Source organism: Chamaea fasciata, unplaced genomic scaffold (genome assembly GCF_029207755.1).
Source record: "Chamaea fasciata isolate MVZ Bird 193981 ecotype frontalis unplaced genomic scaffold, bChaFas1.0.hap1 SCAF_46, whole genome shotgun sequence".
Taxonomy (NCBI): domain Eukaryota; kingdom Metazoa; phylum Chordata; class Aves; order Passeriformes; family Sylviidae; genus Chamaea; species Chamaea fasciata.
In genome coordinates, this window is record NW_027094131.1 from 348,871 (window position 1) to 374,799 (window position 25,929).

Genomic DNA, 25,929 nt, shown 5'->3' on the forward strand with positions numbered 1-25,929 from the left:
CGGGCCCGGTGCGCACCTCGAGGCGCAGCGGCTGCTGCTCCTGGTGCCGCTGATCTCCCCGTTGGCGTCCCCGACCGTCAGGAGCCGCACGCCGGGGAACACCGACACCGCGGCCATCTTGGACCGCGCCGCGCCCCGCCCACCGCGGGGCGCCGCCCCCCCCGGCCCGGCCAGGGGCACGCCCACTGAGGCGGGGACACGCCCGTCGACCCCGAGCGGGGACACGCCCACTCCGACCCTCGGGACACGCCCATCGACCCCGAGCCGCGCCCCGCCCACCCGGGACACGCCCCTTCTCTTGGGGAGGACACGCCCCTCCCAAGGCGCGCCCCCTGGTGACGGGAGGGGAACGGGAAGCCGGGATCCGGAACCGGATTTGGATCCCGAAGTTTCCCGGATTCCCGGATCAATCCCGCAGCTTCCCCCTTTCCAAACTAATTCAGATCTGGTCGGGATTTTTAAACTCATTTTGAAACCATTTTTACCCATTTTAAACCATTTTTAAACCATTTTTTAAACCATTTTTTAAATCATTTTAACCATTTTTAAACCCTTTTTAACCCAACGAGAGCAGAGGGAACCCCCAAAATCCCCCAAAAGGAACGACCCAACCCCCTTCCGCCCCCCCCAAAATTCCACAAATCTCACTCAATTCTTTTTTAATTTTTTTTCCCTTTATTCGGATTTTTTTTTGCCGGTTTTTAGTTCATTAATGGGACGCGGAGCGGAGGCACTTCGGGGGGACCCCCCAAAAAAACCCAAACCCGCCCCCGGCTCGTTAATGGATTAATTGGCCCCCCCCGAGCCGGGGGGTCGTTAAGGCACCGGGGCCGGGGGGGAGGTTGGAAAGAAATCCACATTATTGCTGGGCCGGGAGGTGCTTTTTGCTCTTTTTTTGCCTTTTTTTTAACCTTTTTTTTGCTTTTTAATCCTGGTTTATTTTGTCCTTTTTAAATTTTTTTTTCTTTTTTTTTTCCTCCTTTTAACCTCTTTTTTTTTTCTTTTTTTTCCTTCTTTTTTCCTCTTTTTTTTTCTATTTTTCCTTTTTTTTTCCTTTTTTTTGTTTTTTTTTTTTTTCCTCCTTTTTTTGTCCTTTTTTTTTTTGTTTGTTTGTTTTTATACAAATTAATACAAGTCTGTAAAAATATTTACAACCTCGGGGAGCCGGAGCTGGAGCGGGATTTTGGGGTGGGGTGGGAGGAAGGTGAGGAAAAGGGCGGGGGGGGGGAAAAAACACTTCCAAAGCAAAAAAACCCAAAATTCCCAATTTTTTTTTCCCCCCTCAATCGCAGCTTCCTCCTCCTCCTCCTCCTCTTCCTCGGGGGAAAAGATTCCTGAGGTTCTCAGGGAATTGAGCTCATTATTAACAAATCCCTCTGGGAATTCCAGTATCTTTTTTTTTGCCCCAAGCTCTAAAAAAACCCGGAAAAATCTCAAAAATCCCCCAAAAACCCTCAAAAAAAAAACCCCCAAAAAAAGAAAAAAAAGAAATGAAAGAACCAACCCCTGGGAGGTTTTTTTTGGGGCGGAATCCCCGAAATCCCGCGGTTTCTCTCAGGGAATATATTAATATAAAATTGTGGGGAGGAGGAGGAGGAGGAGGAGGAGGAGGAGGAAGGCAGAAATTCTGAACAAAGTGCAATGTTCCCCCTCCCCCCCACAGCCCAGCCCAAAGATCCGGCCCCGCCCTGGCCCGGAGGGATCCGGGATCCGCCCCAGGACCCGGGATCCGGGATGGGGAGCGGCCCCGGAGCTGCCAGGATCAGCTGCTGGGACCAGCCCGGGAGCTGCCGCCGGCCCCGGGATCCGGGACGGGATCCGGGATCGACCCTGGGACCCGGGAACGACCCGGGATCAGGGATCAACTCCGGGATCAACCCCAGGATCAGCCCGGGATCAGGGATCAATCCCGGGATCAACCCCAGGATCAGCCCTGGGATCTGGGATCATCCCTGGGACCTGGGAACAACCTGGGGATCAAACCCTGGGATCTGGGATCAACCCTGGGATCAGCCCCAGGATCTGGGATCAACCCCAGGTTGATTTTTTTCTGGTTTTTTTTCCCCGTTTTGGAGGTCCAGGCGGGGTCCAGGCGGGGTCGGGGCCGGTTTTTCTCCTCGTTTTTTTCCCGTTGTTCCCGGTCTCCGGGGGCTCGGGCCCGGTCCGGTTCCCGTTGTTTCCCGGTTGTCTCCCCGCTGTTTCCCGGTCCTCTCCCATCCCGTTGTTCCCGGTCTCCGGGCCCGGTCCGGTTCCCGTTGTTTCCCGGTCCTCTCCCCATCCCGTTGTTCCCGGTATCCGGGGCCGGTCCGGTTCCCGTTGTTTCCCGGTTCTCTCCCCGCTGTTTCCCGGTCCTCTCCCCATCCCGTTGTTCCCGGGCTCCGGGGGGCTCGGGGCCGGCCCGGTTCCCGTTCTCCCGGCCCTCTCCGCGCAGTCTCCGTTCCCGGCGCGGGGTCAGTCCAGCAGGGAGGGCTCGGCGGGGCGGATGATGGTCGGGCGGGTCGGGGCCGCCGGGGGTCTCCTGTGGGGGGACGGGGAGGGCCCCGATGGATCCTGGGCGGCCCCAGAGGATCCCCGTGAGACCCCGGTGGATCCCAGCCAATCCCCTGTGGATCCTGGGCGAGCCCAGTGGATCCCAGTGGGACCCCAGTGGATCCTGGCCAATCCCAGTGGACCCCAGACAATCCCAGTGTGGCCCCAGTGGGTCCCAGCCCCTCCCAGCGGATCCCAGCCCCTCCCAGCGGATCCCGGCCCTCCCAGCGGATCCCGGCCCCTCCCAGCGGATCCCGCCCCCCCAGCGGGTCCCGGCCCCTCCCAGCGGGTCCCGGCCCCCCCAGCAGATCCCAGCCCCTCCCAGCAGATCCCGGCCCCTCCCAGCAGATCCCAGCCCCTCCCAGCAGATCCCGGCCCTCCCAGCAGATCCCAGCCCCTCCCAGCAGATCCCAGCCCCTCCCAGCAGATCCCGGCCCCTCCCAGCGGATCCCGGCCCCCCCAGCGGATCCCGGCCGATCCCAGCCCCGGCGCCGTGCCCCCCCCTCACCTGGGCACTCCCGGGGGATGCCGGGCGGGATGCGGGCGGGCCGGGCCGGGATCTGCGGCGGGGCCGCGAAGGGATCCCCGGCGATCCCGGGGGCGGGGCCCAGGCGGGACGGGATCGGGGGCGCGGCCAGAGCGGGCGGGGCCGGGCCCGGGGCCGCGCCCACCGCGGCGGCCCGGCCAGCGGCAGCGGCAGCAGCGGCGGCGGCCCCGGGGCGGCGGCTCGGAGCGACGGCGGGCGGCCCGGGGGGAGCAGCGCCGAGGGCGGGCGGCGCTGCGGAGGGGGGCTGCGAGGGAGACGGGAATGGGCTCGGGCGTCCCGGGAATACGGGGTCAGGTAACCCGGGAATACGGGGTCAGGTAACCCGGGAATACGGGGTCAGGTAACCCGGGAATATGGGATCAGGTAACCCGGGAATACGAGGTCAGGTGTCCTGGGAATACGGGGTCAGGTAACCCGGGAATACGGGGTCAGGTAACCCGGGAATACGGGGTCAGGTGTCCCGGGAATATGGGATCAGGTAACCCGGGAATACGGGGTCAGGTAACCCGGGAATACGGGGTCAGGTGTCCCGGGAATACGGGGTCAGGTAACCCGGGAATACGGGGTCAGGTAACCCGGGAATACGGGGTCAGGTGTCCCGGGAATATGGGGTCAGGTAACCCGGGAATATGGGGTCAGGTAACCCGGGAATATGGGATCAGGTAACCCGGAATACGGGGTCAGGTAACCCGGGAATACGGGGTCAGGTGTCCCGGGAATATGGGGTCAGGTAACCCGGGAATACGGGGTCAGGTAACCCGGGAATACGGGGTCAGGTGTCCCGGGATATGGGGTCAGGTGTCCCGGGAATACGGGGTCAGGTAACCCGGGAATACGGGGTCAGGTGTCCCGGGAATATGGGGTCAGGTAACCCGGGAATACGGGGTCAGGTGTCCCGGAATACGGATCAGGTAACCCGGGAATATGGGGTCAGGTGTCCCGGGAATATGGGGTCAGGTAACCCGGGAATACCGGAATGGGATCGGTCTGGGAATGGGCTCAGGCATCCCGGGAATATGGGGTCAGGTAACCCGGGAATACGGGGTCAGGTAACCCGGGAATACGGGGTCAGGTGTCCCGGGAATATGGGGTCAGGTACCCGGAATATGGGTCAGGTAACCCGGGAATATGGGATCAGGTAACCCGGGAATACGGGGTCAGGTAACCCGGAATACGGGGTCAGGTGTCCCGGGAATATGGGGTCAGGTGTCCCGGGAATATGGGGTCAGGTAACCCGGGAATACGGGGTCAGGTGTCCCGGGAATACGGGATCAGGTAACCCGGGAATATGGGGTCAGGTGTCCCGGGAATATGGGGTCAGGTAACCCGGGAATACCGGAATGGGATCGGTCTGGGAATGGGCTCAGGCATCCCGGGAATATGGGGTCAGGTAACCCGGGAATACGGGGACGGGATCGGTCTGGGAATGGGGTCAGTTATCCCGGGAATGGATCAGCCCAGGAATGGGATCACTGTGGGAAGAGGATCGCTCTGGGAAGGGGATCGATGCAGGGACGGGATCAGCCCAAGCCCCCCAGCGCCCCGCCCGCACCTGTGGCCGGGCCCGGGCTGCAGCCAGGTGTCGTCCACGGGCGGCGGCACCGGCGTGGACACGGTGCTGGTGCTGATGTCGCCGATGATGGCCAGCGCCTCCTTCAGCGCGTGGTACATCCGCAGCATCTCGTCCCTGCGCTGCGCCTGCTCGGCCGACTCCTCCATCAGGCTGCTCTGGTCCGACGACGAGTACAGGAAGGCCAGCAGCTCCGAGTGGATGAAGTCCTTGGTCTGGGGGGGGAAATGGGGTTTGGGGGGTGAAAATCGGGATTTACGGGGTGGAGATTGGGATCTGTGGGGTGGGGATTGGGATCTGTGGGTGGAAATTGGGGTTTGTGGGGTGGAAAAATGAATTCACAGCATAGAAATTGGGTGGGAATCGAATTTATGGGCTGGGAATCGAATTTATGGGCTGGGAATCGGGGTTTGTGGGCTGGGAATCGGGGTTTGTGGGCTGGGAATTGGGGTTTCCCCGTTTCTCACCCCCTTTTCTCCCTTTTCCCTTTTTTTCCCTTTTCCCCATTTCCCCATTCCCCATTTCCCCTTTCCCCCATTTCCCCTTTTCCCCCTTTCCCCCATTTCCCATTCCCCCATTCCCCCCATTTCTCATTTCCCATTCCCCTTTTCCCCTTTCCCCCCATTTCCCATTCCCCATTTCCCCTTTCCCCCATTCCCCATTTCCCCCATTCCCCATTCCCCCCATTCCCCATTCCCCCATTCCCCATTCCCCCATTCCCCATTTCCCCATCCCCCTATTCCCCATTTCCCCTCGCCCCGTCCGTCCCTCCCATCCCCGCGCCGCCCTCACGTTGTTGATCATGAGGTGCATGATGGTCTTTGGCATGAGGTCGCGGATGGATTTGTTGATGATGCCCACGTAGGAATCCACCAGGTTGCGGATGGTCTCCACCTGCCGCTCCAGCTGCGGTCCATGGAGAAGGTGTTCTCCTGCGCGCCGTCCTCGCTCTCCGCCTGCGCCGGGCGAGAAACCCGTCGGCCCCGGCCGGGATCCCCTGGGATCCGTTCCCAGCCGGGGGGATCCCTGGGATCTGTTCCTGTCCCGGGGGGGGGGATCCCCTGGGATCCATCCCTGCCCTGGGGGGATTCCAGAGCCTGGGAGGACTCGGATCCAGCCGTTCCCAGCCCCTTTTGCGTGTTCTCCGTGTTCTCCAACCCCTTTCCCACCTTTTCCATCCTTTTCCAGCACTCAGTTCCCATTTTCCAGCTCTCCATCCCCTTTCCCACGTTTCCCAGCCTCTTTCCCTGCTCTCCATCCCCTTTCCCTGCCCTCAATTCCCTTTTCCCACCCCTTTCCCACCTTTTCCCACTCCCCTTTCCACCTTTTCCCATCCCCTTTCCCACCTTCTCCCACCCATTTTCCCACATTTTCCCACTCCCCTTTCCCACGTTTTCCCACCCCCTTTCCCCACCTTTTCCCACTCCCCTTTCCCACGTTTTCCCACCCCCTTTCCCCACCTTTTCCCACTCCCCTTTCCCACGTTTTCCCACCCCCTTTCCCACCTTTTCCCACTCCCCTTTCCCACCTTTTCCCACTCCCCTTTCCCACCTTTTCCCACCCCCTTTTCCCACGTTTTCCCACCCCCTTTCCCCACCTTTTCCCACCCCTTTTCCCGTTTTCCCGCGCGGTTCCGGGCTGCTCCCAGCACGCTGGCCCCGCGGGGCTCCGGGCGCCGCGGGCAGGAATGTCGGGACGCACCTGGTCCTTCTCCGGGTACACGCCGGCCCTGAGGAAGGAAGCTTTCCAGCTGTCCACGTCCTCCTGCGAGTCGCACGCCAGCTCGATCTGCCGCAGGTCCTTGTACACGTTCCTGGGCCGCAGAGAACGGGAATTCGGGAATCCTGCCCTCGGGGGGGCCCCCGGAGCCCCGATTCCCAAAGGGAAACGCCGAGAAAGTCCGCGGGAGCCCCGCCCTGGGGGAAACCCGCAGAAAGGCCACGGAAAAAAAAGGTGGGACGGGATTGAAATCCGGGGAAAAGGCACAGGAAATCCAGGGGAAGGCACAGGAAATCCAGGGAAAGCACAGGAAATCCAGGGAAAGGAACAGGAAATCCAGGGGAAGCACAGGAAATCCAGGGGAAGAAACAGGAAATCCAGGGAAAGCACAGGAAATCCAGGGGAAGGCACAGGAAATCCAGGGGAAGGAACAGGAAATCCAGGGGAAGGAACAGGAAATCCAGGGAAAGGAACAGGAAATCCAGGGGAAGGAACAGGAAATCCAGGGGAAGGCACAGGAAATCCAGGGGAAGGCACAGGAAATCCAGGGGAAGGAACAGGAAATCCAGGGGAAGGAACAGGAAATCCAGGGAAAGGCACAGGAAATCCAGGGGAAGGAACAGGAAATCCAGGGGAAGGCACAGGAAATCCAGGGGAAGGAACAGGAAATCCAGGGAAAGCACAGGAAATCCAGGGGAAGCACAGGAAATCCAGGGAAAGGAACAGGAAATCCAGGGGAAGGAACAGGAAATCCAGGGAAAGGAACAGGAAATCCAGGGGAAGCACAGGAAATCCAGGGGAAGGCACAGGAAATCCAGGGGAAGGAACAGGAAATCCAGGGGAAGGAACAGGAAATCCAGGGGAAGCACAGGAAATCCAGGGGAAGGCACAGGAAATCCAGGGAAAGGAACAGGAAATCCAGGGGAAGGAACAGGAAATCCAGGGGAAGCACAGGAAATCCAGGGAAAGGAACAGGAAATCCAGGGGAAGGAACAGGAAATCCAGGGAAAGGAACAGGAAATCCAGGGGAAGGAACAGGAAATCCAGGGGAAGGAACAGGAAATCCAGGGGAAGGAACAGGAAATCCAGGGGAAGGAACAGGAAATCCAGGGAAAGCACAGGAAATCCAGGGAAAGGCACAGGAAATCCAAGGGAAGGAACAGGAAATCCAGGGAAAGGAACAGGAAATCCAGGGAAGCACAGGAAATCCAGGGGAAGGAACAGGAAATCCAGGGAAAGCACAGGAAATCCAGGGAAAGCACAGGAAATCCAAGGGAAACCCCAGAAAATCCACAAAAACCAGGTGGGACAGGATTAAAATCCAGGGAAAACCATAGAAAATCCACAAAACCCCCCAGAAAATCCAAGGAAAAACCCCAGAAAATCCACCAAAACCAGGATTTGGAGGATTAAAACCCGAGGAAAAACCCACAGAAAACAGCCACAAAGCCCGGGATTTCTGGGATTTCTGGGATTTCCGGGATTTCTGGGATTTCCGGGATTTCTGGGATTTCCGGGATTTCTGGGATTTCTGGGATTTCTGGGATTTCTGGGATTTCCGGGATTTCCCCCCACCTCTGCTCCGTGTTGAAGATGGCAAAGACGTGTTTGGTGGACATGAATCCCTTCTCCACGTCCCGGATTTTCAGGTTGTCCAGGGGCAGCATGTACTTCTTCTCCTTCTCCTGGGAAAACGGGGAAAAAACGGGAAAAAAGGGGAAAAGGGAGACGAGGGATGAGGCCGAGGAGATGCCGATTCCCCGCGCAGCCCCTTCCCGAAGGTCTGGGGTGGGGCTGGGGGCTGAGGAAGAGGAGGGAGGGGCTGGAGGGGACCCCTCCCCAGAATTCCCGTCTTTCTCTCAGGAATCCCAGATTTCCTCCCCAAAACTCCCGTTTTCCTGTCGGGAATCCAGGATCTCCTCCCCAGATCCCCCTTGTTTCCATGTGGAGCTGCAGGAATCTCAGATTCTTTCCCCGGATCCCCGGTTTTTCCATCCGGAACCCCCGAAATCCCAGATTTCCCCCCCGGATCCCCGTTTTTTTCCATCCCGAATCCCCGAAATCCCAGATTTCCGCCCCGGATCCCCGGTTTCCCCGGCTACCTCCTCGTCCTTGTACCAGGAGAGCGACTCGGCGGTGAGCACGAACCAGTACTCCTTGGAGCCGCCCTTCATGATGCTGATGTTGTTGATGGTCAGCCAGCCCCGGCGGATCACCTGCGGGATCACCGCGACCGGGGATCCGCTCACTCACGGGGCCAGGAGCCCAGAGCGGCCCAGAGGATCCCAGAGGGTCCCAACGCCCAGGGGAGCCCAGAGAGCCCCAGATCCCAGGGAATTCCAGAGCCCAACAGATCGACCCCAGGGGATCCCAAAGCCCGGAGAATCCCAGGGGATCCCACAGCCCAACAGGCCCCAAAGCCCAGGGGATCCCAGGGCACCCCAAAGGATCCCAGGTGATTCTAGAGCCCAGAGAGCCCCAGAGAGCCCCAGATCCCAGGGCATCCCAAAGCCCAACGGATCCCAGGGGAGCCCAGAGGATCCCAGAGGGTCCCAGATCCCAGGGCATCCCAAAGCCCATCAGATCCCAACGTCCAGGGGATCCCAAAGCCCAACGGATCCCAGGGGGTCCCAGATCCCGGCAGCCCAGATCCCCTAGTGCACAGCCCCATTCCCCCATCCCAGGGATCCCGGCGGATCCCCGCTGCCCGATCCCGGGTTAGCGGCCGGGCAGGAGCGGGAGGATCCCGGGCGGGGGCAGGGCTGGGTTAGAGCCGGCGCCGTCCTGGCTCCCCGGGATCTGCCGGGAGCAACCGGATCCCTCCCACGGCTGGCACTGGGAGCGTTCCCAGTTCCCTGGGGATTCCTGGGATCCCTCCCAGGGCTGGGATTGGGATCATTCCCAAGGTGGGATTGGGATCGTTCCCAGGCTGGAATTGGGATCATTCCCAGGGAATTTCTGGGATCATTTCCAGGTCTGGAATCGGGATAACTTCCCAGGGGATTTCTGGGATCGTTCCCAGGGTTTGGATTGGGATCATTCCCATTTCCCAGGCTGGAATTGGGATCATTCCCAGGGAATTTCTGGGATCGTTCCCAGGGCTGGGATTGGGATAATTTCCCAGGGAATTTCTGGGATCATTCCCAAGGTTTGGATTGGGATCATTCCCAGGATGGAACTGGGATCATTCCCAGGGGATTCCTGGGATCGTTCCCAAGGCTTGGATTGGGATCATCCCCATTCCCAAGGAACTCCTGGGATCATTCCCAAGGTTTGGACTGGGATCATTCCCAGGGGATTCCTGGGATCATTCCCAGGTCTGGAATTGCGATCATTCCCAGGGGACTCCTGGGATCGTTCCCATTCCCCGCCCCAGGAGCCAGGACACGTTTTTGGGGTGAGGAAGGAGCGAAGCTGCAGCTCCACGCCCGGGGAAGGACGGAGAGCTCCGGGAATTCCGGGAATTGGGGAATTTTCGGGATCAGGGAAAAGGATTTCACACCCCCCCCGCCCAGAGCCTCATTTTCCATTTGGGAATTTCCCTAAAAGGGTTTTAAAGGAACTGAGGAGGAGAAAAAAATGGGAATTAGGGGGGGGGGGGGGGGAATTAGGGATGAATCAAATAAATTATTCAAATAATTAATAAATAAAGGGGAAAAAATGGGAAAAACAGGGGAAAATGGGAAAAAAATGGGAAAAAGGGGGGAAACGGGATCTGAGTCTGGACAGGGAATGGGGAAAAGGTCTGGAAAGGGATTTTGGGGAATTTTTGGAAAAGGGAGAAGGTCTGGAAAGGGATTTTGGGGAATTTTTGGAGGGTCTGGGAGGGATTTTGGGGATTTTATGGAAAAGGGAGGAAGAGGAGGAGCAGGAGGAAGGATTTTCCTTTAAAACCGCCGGATTCTGGTGGAATTTTGGGAAAATTTTGGTGGCTCTTCAGGGGCTCTTCCCATCCCCCAAATTCCCGGATTTTCTCTCCCTCCTTCCCTCCCGATCCCGCCCCGCGGCCGGTGAGGGGACGGCCCTGCCCGGAATTCCCGGAATTCCCCAAATTCCCGGAATTCCGGAGCTTTTTCTTCCCAGGAAAATCCCGGGGGGGTGGCCGAAAAGAATGGGAATTTACGGAATTTATGGAACAAATCCCCCCCCGGGAGGAGAAGGACCCAGAAGCTTCAAAAAATTCCGGATTTCGGGAGGAATAAAAGGATTTTTGTGGGATTTTTGGGAGGAATTTTGGTGGAATTTTGGGGAGGAAATTTTTCCAGATTTGTTGGGGGTTTTTGTGGATTTTCTGTGGAATTTTTGGGGGGGCATTTTTTCAGGGATTTTGGGGGGAGATTTTAAGGGGATTTTTGGGTTTTTTGGGGGGGGACAATTTTTCCACATTTTGTTTTTGTTTTGTTTTTGGAATTTGGAATATTTTAGGGGGGCGGGATTTTGGGAGATTTTTGGGGGATTTTGGGTGATTTTTTTGGGGAATCTTTTGGAGGAATTTTGAGGGTTTTTTGAGGGATTTTTTGCAGATTTTTGGGGATTTTTTGGGGGCAATTTTTCCAGATTTTTTTTTTGGATTTTTTTTTTTTTGGGGGGAATAATTTTGGTTTTTTTGGGGGGGAGATTTTTAGGGAATTCTGCTCCTGGCAGGGCCGGGCCTCCCCGGGGGCTGTCCCAGCCCTCTCCCACCCCGTGGTACTTACCAGGATCTCCCCCTTTGGTTGTGCAAAATTAAAAAAGGGGGAGGGGGGAAAAAAAAAAAGACAAAAAAAAAGAAAAAGCAGGAAAAGGAAACGGGAAACGACAGGAGAAAGAGCAAAAAGCACAAAAAAAAGAAAAAGGGGAGGAAAAATAAACAAGCAGGAAAAAAAACCAACAAACAGCAGAAGAAAGAAAACCCGTTACATGCAATTAATTAATGATTAATTAACGATCATTCCCAGCGTTAATTCCCTCGGGAGGCAGCGAAGGTGGGGGGGGGGGGGGGAATGAGCTCCTGCTCATCCCAAAATTCCCGTTTTTTGGGATTCGGGGCAGGGAAGAAGCGGCTGGGACGTCCCTGTGCCTCATCCCCGCCCCCAGGGCTCCGCTCTGGTGGGATTGATCCCCGAATCCGGCGGGCTCCGGGCACGGGCTCTTCCCGCGGGAAGCTCCGGGGGTTTATGGATCCTGGGAGGAAGAGCAAGAGGAGGAGGAGGAGGGGGAGGAGGGGGAGGGGCTGTACCTGGTTTGGGATCGCTCTCTTCTTGTTGGTCTGCGTGTTCCGCTGCTGGGCGCTGGGGAAAAAAGGGGAAAAAAGGGGAAAATGGGGGAAAAAATGGGGAAAATGGGGGGAAAATGGGGAAAAAAGGGGAAAATGGGAAAAAATAGGGGAAAAAATGGGGAAAATGGGGAAAAATGGGGGAAAACGGGGGAAAAAATGGGGAAAACGGGGGAAAATGGAAAAATGGGGGGAAAATGGGGGAAAAATGGGGGAGAATCAGGGGAAAATCGGGGGAAAAAAGGGGGGAAAATGAGGGAAAAAGGGGGAAAAATGGGGGGCAATGGGGGGAAAATGGGGGGGGAAATGAGAAAGAAAAGGGGAAGAAAAGCAGGACAAAGGAGGAAAAAAAGAGGAAAAAATGGGGAAAAAGGGGGAAAATTGGGGGAAAATGGGGGGAAATCGGTGGAAAAAAGGGGAAAAGTGAGGGGAAAAAGGGGGAGAAAGGTGGAAAAACCGGGAAAAGGGGGAAAACCGGGGAAAAAGAAGGGGGAAATGAGAAAAAAGGGGAAAAATTGGAAAAAAAGGGGGAAAAAGGGAAAAAAAGAGAAATTTTTGCGTCAGAAAGAGGGAGCAGAGTGACGAGCACAGCAGCAAGGAGGAGGCGACGCGAGGACTGAATTCCAGATCCCTCTTCCCGAGGTCTGGAGGGGGCCGAGAGCTCCGAGGGGACCCCGGGATCTCCCTCCTCAGGGCTGGGAACGGCCGGGGCAGAGCCCTCGGGAAACACCCGAGGATTCCCCGGGGGGAATTCCCGAATTCCCAGCGCCAGGAGCTCCCAGGGCCACCCAGGTGCTGCCCCGGGACAGGGAGTGAGCAGCACCTGCAGCAGGGGGAGAAGCTGACCTGTCTCTCCTGAGCACCCAGGGGTGGCACCCGGAGTCAGGAGCGGGAATAAAATCCGGGAAAAAACGTTAAAATCCCGCCGGGAAGGGGGGGGTTGGGGGAGAAAATCCCTGATCCCGAAAGGATCCCTGATCCCCAAACAATCCCAAAACAATCCCTGATCCCAAAACGATCCCTGATCCCAAAACGATCCCTGGGCAATCCCTGATCCCAAAACGATCCCTGATCCCAACAGGATCCCTGATCCCAAAACGATCCCTGGCCATGGACGGGCTGGGTGAACTCCAGCTGACCTGGGGGGAAGAAGTTCCCAATCTCCCAAACCCAAAGGAAAAAGTTCCAGGATCCCAAATCCAAAGGGAAGAGGAAAGAGGGAAAGAGGGAAAGAGGGAAAGGAAGGGAAAAGGGGGAAAAGGGGAAAAGGAAAAAGGGGGGAAAAGGAAAAGGAGAAAAGGGAAAAGGGGGAAAAGGGAAAAAGGGAAAGAGGGAAAAGGGAAAAAGGGACAAAGGGAAAAAGGAAAAAGGGGGAGAAGGAAAAGGAGAAAAGGGAAAAAGGGAAAAGGGGAAAAAGGGGAAAAGGGGGGAAAGGAAGAAAAGAAAGGAGAAGGAAAAGGAGAAAAGGAAAAAGGGGAAAAGGGGAAAAGAGAAAAAGGGAAAAGGGAAAAGGTGCCCCATTACCCACCCGGTGGCCACGTGCTGCTCAGTGAAACAACTGGGGCAGGGCAGGAGGAGTCCAGAGAGACAGAGAGAGGAGATGGATCCGGGGAAAGCAGCGGAGCAGGACGGGGAGGGACGTGCCCAGGAGGAGGAAGAGGAACAAGAGAGAGAGAGAGAGAAAAAGGAGGAAGAGAGAGGAGAAAAAAGGGGGAAAAGGACAAAAAAACCCCAAAAAACCCCAAAAAACCCCACAAAAAACCCCCAAAAAACCCCCAAACCCCCCAAACCCCCAAAAAATTCCAAAAAACTCCCAAAATCCCCCCAAAACCCCGGAGGAGGAGTGGGGACTGGAGGGGCAGGAAGGGGGTCGAGGGCTCCAGCTGAGTTGGAGTTTGGGAGTTTCCCGAAGACGTTTTGGGGCTGGAAAAGAGCAGGAGGAGTGGAGGGAGGGGGTGGGGGGAGGATGAGGAGGGACAGGGAGGGATTTCCCCGTCCGGGACAGCTCCGGGGGGGCTCCAACAGCCCCAAGAATGTCAAAATCCACCCCAGCTCCTGAGGCTGGAGCTCTTCCCGGTGGGAAAAGTGGGAATTCTTGCCCCCCATGTGGGAAAATCCAGGGATTCTTCCCCCCAGCTGTGGAAATCCCAGGATTCCCCCCCGGCAGGCGAGGAGGGACTCACTTGGCGAAGCCGATGAAGTCCTCGTGGTTGGTGTTGATGTAGGAGAGCTCGATGTCGATGAGCAGCAGGATCTGCGGGGAGCCGGGGCTCAGGAGGAGCGGGAGCGCGGCGGGAGGAGCGCGGCGGGGGCCGGGGGGGGCCCGGGGGGGTCCCGGGGGGTCCCGGGAGGGTCGGGGGCAGCCCGGGGGCTCACCTGCTCCTTGGTCCGGCCCTCCCGCTCGCGGATGTGCGTGGTGACGATGCGCTCCGTCTCCTCGCGCAGGCGGGGGTACGAGCCCAGCTGCGGGACGGGCAGGGAACACGGGCTGGGAGGGACGGAGGGACGGGGAGAGCCAGGGGGAACGGGGAGCCAGATCCCAGGAAAGCCCAGAAAATCCCAACTGAAACCCAAAAAATCCCAGAGAATCCCAACCGAATCCCAAAAGATCCCCAAAAAATCCCCCAAAATTCCAACCAAATCCCAACCAGATCCCCCAACAATCCCAGCCAATCCAACCGAATCCCAACAAAGTCCCACCTAAATCAAACCAAAGCTCAGCAAATCCCAACAAAATCCCAACCAGATCCCCCCAAATCCCCAAAAACTCCCCCCAAATCCCAACCAAACCCTCAACAATCCCAGCAAATCCAAGTGAATTCCAACCAAATCCCAGCAAATCCCTCCCCCAAATCCCAGCAAATCCCTCCCTGGTGTTCCTGGGCTGAGCAGCCCCTGTCACTGGTGTTCACTGGTGTTAACTGGTGTTAACTGGTGTTAACTGGTGTTAACTGGTTTTCCCCGCCCTCTGGCAGTACCTTGGTGGTGCACTGGGCAGAGCAGCCCCTGTCACTGGTGTTAACTGGTGTTCACTGGTGTTAACTGGTTTTCCCCGCCCTCTGGCAGTACCTTGGTGGTGCACTGGGCTGACCAGCCCCTGTCACTGGTGTTCACTGGTGTTAACTGGTTTTCCCCGGGCCCTGGCAGTACCTTGGTGGTGCACTGGGCAGAGCAGCCCCTGTCACTGGTGTTCACTGGTGTTAACTGGTGTTAACTGGTTTTCCCCGGGCCCTGGCAGTACCCTGGTGGTGCACTGGGCACAGCAGCCCCTGTCACTGGTGTTAACTGGTGTTAACTGGTGTTAACTGGTTTTCCCCGGGCCCTGGCAGTACCTTGGTGGTGCACTGGGCAGAGCAGCCCCTGTCACTGGTGTTAACTGGTGTTAACTGGTGTTAACTGGTTTTCCCCGGGCCCTGGCAGTACCTTGGTGGTGCACTGGGCAGAGCAGCCCCTGTCACTGGTGTTCACTGGTGTTAACTGGTTTTCCCCGGGCCCTGGCAGTACCTTGGTGGTGCACTGGGCTGAGCAGCCCCTGTCACCGGTGTTAACTGGTGTTAACTGGTGTTAACTGGTTTTCCCCGCCCTCTGGCAGTACCTTGGTGGTGCACTGGCGCACGGTGTTGATGAGCTCCTGGATCACCAGGTCCACGCATTTCAGACACGGCTCCTTCAGCTTCACCACCTGCTTCTTCACGATGGCCTCGAAGGCCAGGTCTGGGGTGAACAGCCCTGTCCTGGGGGTCGCAGGGGTCACGCAGGGGTCACGCAGGGGTCACGCAGGGGTCACGCAGGGGTCACGCAGGGGTCACGCAGGGGTCACGCAGGGTCGGGGTGGGGGAGCCGTGCCCAGGGGCGGATCCTGTACTTGCCTCACCCCGTGGATGTTCTTGATGGCGTAGCTGATCTCCCGCCTCAGATCCTTCTCGTCAAACTCCATCTGAGGGACACGGAAACAGGGATCCGTCAGGGATCAGGATCAATCAGGGACCAGGAGCAATCAGGAATCAGGAGCAATCAGGGACCAGGAGCAATCAGGGACCAGGAGCAATCAGGGACCAGGAGCAATCAGGAATCAATCAGGAATCAGGAGCAGAAATCAGGGATGAGGGTCAGAAATCAGGGATCAGGAGTCAGGAACAAGGAATCAGAAATGGGGAGTTAGGGATCAGGGACCAGGGATCAGGAATAAGGAATCAATCAGGAATCAGAAATCAGGTATCAGGGATCAATCAGGGACCAGGATCAGAAATTAGGGATCAGGAGTCAGGAATAAGGACTCAGAAATGGGGAGTTAAGGATCAGGAATCGGGGATAAGGGATGAAGAATCAGGGATCAGGGATCAGGAATAAGGACCCAGGATCAGAAGTCCGGGATCAGGAATGGGAAGGCAGGAGTCAGGGGTCAGGGGTCAGGGAACGGAGAGTGGGATCAGCACCGGGATCCCACCTTGACCAGCTCGAAGGGGAACCTCTCGTGGAAGATCCTGTTGATCCTGGCGCCCCCCCGAGAGCTCCAGGGTGTCCACCTGGTCCCCGGAGCCCTCGATCCTCTTCTCAAAGTCCACCCCGAACTGCTGCACCATCCTGGGCAGGGAAAACGGGGATGAGGGAAAATCCCACTTGTCCTGAAAATCCCTTTTTTTTTTCCTGAAAATTTGAAGTTTTTTCCTGGAAAATATCACCTTTTTTTTTTTTTAAATTATTTTTTCCCTGGGAAATGCCACTTTTGCTGAAAATCCCGCTTTTTTTCTTTCCTGGAAATCGCACTTCTGAAAATCCCACTTCTCCTGGAAAATCCCATTTTATCCCTGAAAAATCCCATTTTTTCCCTGAAAAATCCCACTTTTCCCCTGAAAAACCCCCCTTTTCCCCTGAAACCCCCCATTTTTATCCTACCCCCCCATTTTTTTCCTGAAAACCCCCATTTCTCCCCCCAAACCCCCCACTTTTCCAGGAAACCCCGGGAATAAAGCCAAGGCCCTTTATCCCAGGAAGGAACCTACTGCAGCAGGGCTTTGGTTTTCCTGGCAGGGTCGTCGGGCCGGAAGTTTTTGTATTCCTCCACCTCCTTCTCCAGGGACAGCAGCTGGCTCTGCAGCTTGCTGCGCAGCTGCGGCAGCGACTCGCGGATGTGGTTGGTCAGTTGCTGCACAGGGACACGGGGAAATCGCGTTTTCCAGCCGGGAAGGGGGGGGGGGGGAAACTCAGACGGGAGCCCGGAAAAAACTGATCTTCCAGGATGGAATGGGACGGGGAAAAATGAGATAGGAGCCCGGAAAAATCTGCTTTTCCAGGATGGAATGGGGCCCAGAAAAACCTGATCTTCCAAGCAGGAATGGGATGGGGAAAACTGAGATGGGAGCTGGGAAAAACCTGATCTTCCAGGCAGGAAGGGGATGGGGAAAAATGAGATGGGAGCCCAGAAAAATCTGCTTTTCCAGGACAGAATGGGACAGGGAAAAACCTGAGTTTCCAGGATGGAATGGGACAGGGAAAAACCTGATCTTCCAGGCAGGAATGGGATGGGGAAAACTCAGATGGGAGCCCAGAAAAATCTGCTTTTCCAGGATGGAATGGGATGGGGAAAACTGAGATGGGAGCCCGGAAAAATCTGCTTTTTCAGGATGGAATGGGGCCGAGAAAAATCTGATTTTCTTGGTCGGATTGCGACGTCTGGGAGCCCAAAGAATCTGCTTTTCCAGGTAGGAACGGGGTGTTTGGGAGCGCGGAAACCTCAGCTTTTCCAGGCAGGAAAAGCACCCGGAAAACTGAGCTTTTGCCGGCAGGACGGGGCAGACGGGGAGCCCGGAAACCTCCGTTCCCCAGGCAGCAGCGGGAGGCCGGGGGCCGCGCCCACCTGGTTGAGGACCCTCTGCAGGTGCGGGGTGCCCATGCGCTCGGCCATGTGCCGGTACGCCGGGTGCGACAGGAAGAACTTCCGCTCGGCCGCCAGCGCGGCGCGGATGTCCTTGCGGCCGTCGATGTCCTTCTGGCTGCGGTTCACCACGCCGATGTAGCCTGGGAGAGAGGACAGGGGACATCAGGGGACACAGGGGACAGCAGGGGACACAGGGGACAGCAGGGGACACAGGGGACACAGGGGACACAGGGGACACAGGGGACACAGGGGACAGCAGGGGACACAGGGGACACAGGGGACACAGGGGACACAGGGGACACAGGACACAGGGATGTCCTTGCGGCCGTCGATGTCCTTCTGGCTGCGGTTCACCACGCCGATGTAGCCTGGGAGAGAGGACAGGGGACATCAGGGGACACAGGGGACACAGGGGACAGCAGGGGACACAGGACACAGGGGACACAGGGGACAGCAGGGGACACAGGGGACAGGGATGTCCTTGCGGCCGTCGATGTCCTCCTGGCTGCGGGTCACCAGGCCGATGTAGCCTGGGAGAGAGGACAGGGGACATCAGGGGACACAGGGGACACAGGACACAGGGGACACAGGACACAGGGATGTCCTTGCGGCCGTCGATGTCCTCCTGGCTGCGGGTCACCACGCCGATGTAGCCTGGGAGAGGAGGGGACAGCGCGGGGTGAGGGGGACACGAGGGGACACGGAGAGCACCAGGGAAGGACACAGGGCAGGGCACACACAGAGTGACCTCAAGGGACACACACAGAGTGACCCCAGGGGGACACGGAGCGACCTCAGGGGACACACAGTGACCCCAGGGTGACACAGAATGACCCCACGGGGACACAGGGGGCACACAGTGACCCCGAGGTGACACAGAGTGACCCCAGGGGACACCCCCAGGCCCGGGCTGGCCCCACCTCTCCGCAGGGGCAGCAGTTTGTTCTCCAGCACGTCCCGGGCGTCGGTGCCTTCGTCCATCAGGTCCAGCTTGGTGATGACCCCGATGGTCCTGAGGCCTGGGGAGCCAAGGGTTAACCCCAATCGATCCCAAATCGATCACAAATCGATCCCAAATCGATCCCAGCCAGGACTGGGGAGCCAAGGGTTAACCCCAATCGATCCCAAATCGACCCCAAATCGATCCCAGCCAGGACTGGGGAGCCAAGGGTTAACCCCAATCGATCCCAAATCGATCACAAATCGATCCCAAATCGATCCCAGCCAGGACTGGGGAGCCAAGGGTTAACCCAAATCGATCCCAAATCGACCCCAAATCAATCCCAGCCAAGACTGGGGAGCCAAGGGTTAACCCCAATCGATCCCAAATCAATCCCAGCCAGGACTGAGGAGCCAAAGGTTAACCCAAATCAACCCCAAATCGATCCCAAATGGATCCTAAATCGATCCCAAATCAATCCCAGGCCTGGGGAGCCAAGGGCAAACCCCGACGGATCGCCGAGGGATCCCAGGGGCAAGCCCCGCGGCCCGGGGCCGCCCGTACCCTGGGGATCCACCTCCTTGGCCATCTTGAGGGCGTCGGAGTTGGCCAGGTCCACGTTGGCCGGGGTGACGGCCAGGATCAGGCTGCTCTCGCGGCTGATGAACTGCAGGATCATCTCCCGGATCTGGAACTCGATGTCCTGCGGCTGGTCCCCCACGGGCACCTTGGTGATCCCCGGCAGGTCGATCAGGGTCAGGTTCAGCACTGCGGGCACACGGCGCGGCTCAGCGGGGGCCGCCCTGGGGGTCCCGATCCCGATCCCAGCCCTGGGGGATTCTGATCCCAGTCCCGGGGGATCCCGATCCCAACCCTGGGGGATCCCGATCCCAATCCTGGGGATCCTGATCCCAATCCTTCCCCTGGGGAATTCTGATCCTCCTTCTGGGGGATCCTGATCCTTCCCCTGGGGGATCCCAACCCCAATCCCAACCCTGGAGGATCCCAACTCTCCCTCTGGAAGATCCCGCAGTTTTCCTGGGGTTTTCCCGAGGTTTTCCTGTGATTTCCCCGCTATTTCCCCGCAGTTTTCCCCAGATTTCCCCGCACTTTTCCCCGGATTTCCCCGCAGTTTCCCCGCAGTTTCCCCGCAGTTTCCCCCGCAGTTTTCCCCGGATTTCCCCGCAGTTTCCCCGCAGTTTTCCCCGCAGTTTTCCCAGGATTTCCCCGCAGTTTCCCCGCAGTTTTCCCCGGATTTCCCCGCAGTTTTCCCCGGATTTCCCCGCCGTTTTCCCCGGATTTCCCCGCACCGTGGGGGGAGTAGACGCGGAGGTTGATGGGCACGGGGGAGATGCCCTTGTTGGTGCCCGTCACGCGGTCGGTCTCGGCCTCGATCTCCTGCCGCACCTCGTCGAAATCCGTGAACTTCCGCGACTTGCAGTGCAGGAACTCGGCGTACTCTGGGGCGGGAACGGGATTTGGGGATTGGGGAATGGGAACGGGGAGTTGGGAATGGGGAATCTGTCTGTCCCAGTTTATCCCAGTTTGTCCCAGTCTGTCCCAGTTTGTCCCAGTGTGTCCCAGTCTATCCCAGCCTGTCCCAGTTTAACCCAGTTTATCCCAGTGTGTCCCAGTCTGTCCCAGTGTGTCCCAGTCTGTCCCAGTGTGTCCCAGTTTATCCCAGTCTGTCCCATTCTGTCCCACTTTGTCCCAGTCTGTCCCAGTTTATCCCAGCCTGTCCCAGTTTATCCCAGTTTATCCCAGTGTGTCCCAGTTTATCCCAGTGTGTCCCAGTCTGTCCCAGTGTGTCCCAGTCTGTCCCAATTTATCCCAGTGTGTCCCAGTCTGTCCCAGTCTGTCCCAGTGTGCCCCAGTCTGTCCCAGTGTGTCCCAGTCTGTCCCAACCTGTCCCAGTCTGTCCCAGTGTGTCCCAGTTTATCCCAGCCTGTCCCAGTTTATCCCAGTCTGTCCCAGTGTGTCCCAGTTTATCCCAGCCTGTCCCAGTTAATCCCAGTCTGTCCCAGTTTATCCCAGTGTGTCCCAGTCTGTCCCAGTCTACCCGTCTTGGAGAAGATGAGCTGCAGGATGAGCGGCCGGCGCGTGACGATCCCGGAGCCTCGGGGCAGGAAATCCCTGCGAGGGGCGAAACGCTCAGTCGTTAATTAATTGAATTAATGAACTAATGAATTAACGAATCCCATTAATTCCTGCAGCCCTGCGGAGCCCAGGGAAGGAGCTGGAGGAGAGTCCAGTGACAAGCCCAGGGCCACAGGGAGGAAATCCCTGCAAGGGCTGAAAAGATCCGCCCATTAATGAGTGAAAAAATTAATTAACCAACTAATTAATCGCAGTAATTCCTCCAGCAGAGCCCTGGGAAGGGAACACGGGGATTGACCCCTGCTGGGACACAGAGGGAGCGCAGATCCCCCGTGGAAAACCAGCAGATTCCCACAGGATTCCTTCGGCAGCTGTATGGGATGATCCCGCCCGGGAAAGTCGCAGCGGCGAGTCTGGGGAGCGGGAACGGGACGGGGAAGTGGGAACAGGGAGAGGGAATTCCCGGGGGGAATTTCAGCTCCAGGATTTGGGAAGGGGCGTGCTCCCCGCCCAGGGCGTGGCTGTGACGGGAACTGCCCGGCGCTGACGTCACGGTGATGTCACCACCAGTGTCACCTGTTCCCGGCGGTGTCACCTCTCCCCCACAGTGTCACCTGTCCCCCACAGTGTCACCTGTTCCCGGCGGTGTCACCTGTCCCCCACAGTGTCACCTCTCCCCCACAGTGTCACCTCTCCCCCGCAGTGTCACCTGTCCCCGCCCGACCCCGGAAAACAATTCCTGAACAACCGGCACGACGGGCCCGGCAGGGAGAGCCCCGGGCAGGGCTGGGCCGGGAGGGGAAACGGGAATAAACCTCGGGGAAAGGGGGAAAAACACCGGGAAAAGTCCCGGGAGGGAAAAGGGGGAATAAACCTTGGGAAAAGGGGAATAAAGCTCGGGAAGAGCTCAGCCCTGGGATGGAAAAGGGGAATAAAGCTCCGGACAAGGGAACAAAGCTCGGGACAAGGTGGGGGATGCGGAATGGAAGGGCCGAAGAGCCCCGGCCCCGCGGAGGGCGGGCTGGGCAGGGCGGATCCCGGCAGATCCCGGCAGGATCCCGGCAGGATCCCGGTGACGCGGGGAGCAGCCCAGGGACGTCACCTGCCCGGATCCTGCCACCTGCCAGCTGCACACGGGTGTGCCAGCGCCGGCACGGGGACAAAGGGGACAGGGGGGACACAGGGGACAGGGGGACAAGGGGACACGGGGACAGGGGGACACGGGGACAGGGGGGACACAGGGGACAGGGGGACACGGGGGACACGGGGACACGGGGACAGGGGGACACGGGGGACAGGGGGACAGGGGGACACGGGGGACACGGGGACAGGGGGGACACAGGGGACAGGGGGACACGGGGGACAGGGGGACAGGGGGACACGGGGACAGGGGGACACGGGGGACAGGGGGACAAGGGGACACGGGGACAGGGGGACACGGGGGACACGGGGGACACAGGGGACATAGGGACACAGGGGACACGGGGACACGGGGGACAGGGGGACACAGGGGACAGGGGGACACAGGGACAGGGGGACAAGGGGACACGGGGACAGGGGGACACGGGGGACACGGGGGACACAGGGGACATAGGGACACAGGGGACACGGGGACACGGGGGACAGGGGGACACAGGGGACAGGGGGACACAGGGGACAGGGGGACACGGGGGACAGGGGGACACGGGGGACACGGGGACAGCCTGTCCTGCTCCCGTCTCATCCCTGTCTGATCCCGCTCCCTGCCCATTCCTGACCAAATTCCCATTTTCCCAACCATTCCCTTCCCGTTCCTGAACCAACTCCCGACCCAATTCCCACTTTCCCAACAACTCCTGACCCAATCCCTGCGCCCACAGCTCCCCCCGGGGCAAATCCAGGGATTTGGGATCAGGGGGGACCCTCGCCCCCCCGGGAGCGGCTCGCAGCCCGGTGGGATCCATCTCCCCCTCCCGCCCCAAACCCCCCCACATCCCAAATCCCACATCCCGGCTGGGGGATCCCCCCGGAATTCCAGAGGCAGGAGAAGGACTCCCGGGCTGTTCCCGGGGCTCCCGAGCGTCCCATTGAGGCCGGGAGCGTCCCAGCCCCGGGGGACAAGGGCTCCATTGTCCCCCCCGGGCCGGGCCGGGCCGGCGACAGCTCCGGGAGGGGCCGGGATCCCGGGATCCGGGCCGGCACGATCCCAGCGCGTCCCCTCAAAACAATTCCAGGGCCTGAGGCCCCTCAGCGGGGGGCCAGCGCCGGCAGGGACGGAGCAGCGCGGAAAGCCCAGCCCTGGCAGGGGAATCCAGGGATTTGGAGGATTCCCAGTCCAATCCCAAAGGAGAAATCCCAGCCCTGGCAGGTGAATCCAGGGATTTGGAGGATTCCCAGTCCAATCCCAAAGGAGAAATCCCAGCCCTGGCAGGGGAATCCAGGGATTTGGAGGAGTCCCAGTCCAATCCCAAAGGAGAAATCCCAGCCCTGGCAGGGGAATCCAGGGATTTGGAGGAGTCCCAGTCCAATCCCAAAGGAACAATTCCAGTCCAATTGGGTAAATTTATGGATTTAGAGGATTCCCAGCTCTCCCCAAGAGATTCTGGGCCCCTAAGGATCCTCTTCCCGTGTTTTGAGGGAAAAAAAACCCACAGAAACAATCCCAGGGGTTCCCAACAATCCCAGGGATTCCCAACAATCCCAGGAGTTCCCAAAACAATCCCAGGGGTTCCCAGCACAATCCCAGGGGTTCCCAGCACAATTCCAGGAGTTCCCAAAACAATCCCAGGGGTTCCCAAAACAATCCCAGGGGTTCCCAGCCATCCCAGGGTTCCTGCTGGCTCAGAAACTCCGAGCTGAAGCTCCGAGAGCCGCAGAAATGGAGCCCAACCCCCCCCGGGGCAGTTTTCCATCCCATCGACGGATCCGACGGATCCGAGCGGATCGTTGGGACAACGGGAACGGCCCCGAGGGCCTGGAGCGGCCCCGGCACGATTCCGGAGCCAGGGAAACGCTCAGCGTGGGGAAAGGCCCAAACCTGCTCTGCTCTAAAACCTGGGAACCCCCGGGACTGGGATGGGGAGAATCCCAAAACCAGGATGGGGAAAACCCCAAAAGTGGGATGGGGCAAATCCCAAAACTGCTCCTGGAACTGGGATGGGAACCCCAGAACTGGGATGGGGAAAACCCCAAACCTGGGATGGGGAAAATTCCAAACCTGCTCTGCTCTAAAACCTGGGAACCCCAGAACTGGGATGGGGAAAACCCCAAACCTGCTCTGCTCTAAAACCTGGGAACCCCAAAACTGGGGTGGGAACTCCCAAACTGCTCCTGGAACTGGGATGGGGAAAACCCCAAAACTGGGATGGGGAAAATTCCAAAGCTGCTCTGCTCTAAAACCTGGGAACCCCAGGACTGGGATGGGGAGAATCCCAAACCTGCTCCCAAAGATGGGAAGGGAAAACCCCCCAACTGCTCCTGGAACTGGGATGGGAAAAACCCCAAAACCGGGATGAGGAAAATCCCAAACTGCTCCTGGAACTGGGATGGGAAAACCCCGAAAGTGGGCTGGGTGAAAATCCCAAAAGTGGGGCAGGGAAAATCCCCAAACTGCTCTGCTCTTCCACCTGGGAACCCCAAAACTGTTCCCTAAAGGTGGGATGAGAATTCCAAACCTGGGCTGGGAAAACCCCAAAACTGCTCCTCAGAGTTTGGGATGGGGACCCCAGAAGCGCCCCTCAAGGCCCCCCGGCTGTAATTAACCCCAATTAGCCGGAGCCGCACGACGAGGCGGGGAAGGATTCCCGGGTGGACGGATCCGCTCCCACCGAGGGGGTTAATTAACAGGCTGGGTTTAATTAAAGGCTGCCAGAATTACTCCCAGAACAAATGCTGTGCCCACCCTGACCGCTCCAATCCCCGCTGGGAAAATCCCAAATCAGCCCGGGCTGGGAAAAGTCACGGATCCCAGGCTGGATTCGGGATCCAGTGGAGAGGAAAACAAACCCCACGGGCATCTCCGTGGGCAAAGGGACCTCAAAGCCGGCCTGGAACAGCGGGAACACCACGGGGGCGGGACTCTTGGGGTCGGGATTCTTGGGATCGGGATTCTTGGGATCAGGGGAAGGTTCCACCACCACGGGGTCGGGATTTTTGGGATCGGGATTTTTGGGATCAGGATTTTTTCCAGCACCACGGGGTCGGGCTGGACGAACCCAAAAGAAATTCGCGGATTTTGGGGATGTTTCTTTTTGCCCAGCTGGGAGGGAGGAGAGCTCTCCGCCCTCCCCGATATCGGGGTGACCCAGCCCAGCCCCGGCTCTATCGGTGGGGAGCAGCCCCACGGGGAGGAGGAGGAGGAGGAGGAAGGCTCACACAGAGCTCAGAATTCCCGAGGAGTTCCAGGAGGAGGAACCGGGAATTCTCTGTTTGGGGCACGGAGGGGGTTCACAGGGGAGTTCACAGGACCCCAAAATCCTTCTGGGGACCCCCAAATCCCTCTGGAGACCCCAAAAATCCCTCTGGGCACCCCAAAATCTTTCTGGAGACCCCCCCAAATCCTTCCGGAATCCCCCGAACTCTCCTGGAGCCCCCCAAATTCTCCTGGAACACCCCAAATCCTGCTAAAACTCCTCAAACTCTTCCGGAACTCCCCGAACCCTCCTGGACACCCCCCGAATCTTTCCGGAATCGCCCGAGTCCTTCCGGAACTCCCCGATCTCTTCCGGAACCCGCCGAACCCTCCCGGAGCGCCCTAAATCCTTGTGGGAGCCGTCCCGAACCGTCCCGGAGCCCCCGGATCCTCCCAGCCGCCCCCGACCCCTTCCCGGCGCGGTCCCGGCGCGGTCCCGGCGCGGTCCCGGCGCTGGCGCAGCTCGGCCCGGCCGCGCCCTCAGGGCCGCCGCGGTTTCCCGACCTCGTTCTAGGCCCGCTCCCGCCGCCCTGCCCGCCTCTCCGTGCCCGGTGCTCCGTCCGCGGCTCCCCGCCCCGCTGCTCACCGGCCCACGAAGTTCTCGAGCACGGAGCTCTTGCCCGCGCTCTGCCCGCCCACCACGGCGATCTGCGGCAGGTCCAGGTGGCAGCTCTGGCCGATGGAGCTGAAGGCGTCCTGCAGCTTGTTGACGAGCGGGATGAGCTCCTCCATGCCGCGGTTGCCCATGGCGGCGGCGGCGGCGGCGGGCGCGGGGAGGGGCCGGTACCGGCGGCGGCTCCTCACGGGGCCCGCGGCGGCGGCGGCGGCGGCGGCGGCGAAACTTCCCCTCAGAGTCTCCTCATCCGGCACCGCCGCGCCCCGCCCGCCGCGCCGCACAGCCTCCTCCCATTCGCTGTCAGGGCTGCCAATCAAATAAGAGCGCGCAGCGCATTAGAGCAGCAAACTGTCAATCATCCTAAAGGGAGTGCAAAATCAGCCAGGCTC

General features: G+C 58.9%; 1 protein-coding gene across 1 annotated transcript; it reads right to left on the reverse strand.

Annotated features, from left to right (window-relative positions):
* Positions 1-652: 652 nt before the first annotated feature.
* DNM2 (dynamin 2) lies at positions 653-25,793 on the reverse strand. Its single transcript, XM_066207735.1, is given in 24 exon segments — positions 653-2,550; positions 3,038-3,202; positions 3,235-3,320; positions 4,629-4,861; positions 5,439-5,560; positions 5,563-5,602; positions 6,348-6,459; positions 7,941-8,050; positions 8,468-8,581; positions 11,063-11,074; positions 11,584-11,635; positions 13,803-13,873; positions 13,996-14,082; positions 15,215-15,353; positions 15,489-15,556; positions 16,067-16,123; positions 16,125-16,203; positions 16,623-16,765; positions 17,477-17,637; positions 18,418-18,516; positions 19,002-19,205; positions 19,748-19,897; positions 20,497-20,570; positions 25,511-25,793. Coding segments are annotated over 24 exon segments (3,162 nt in total). The 5' UTR covers positions 25,672-25,793; the 3' UTR covers positions 653-1,927.
* Between the last annotated feature and the right edge of the window lie 136 nt (positions 25,794-25,929).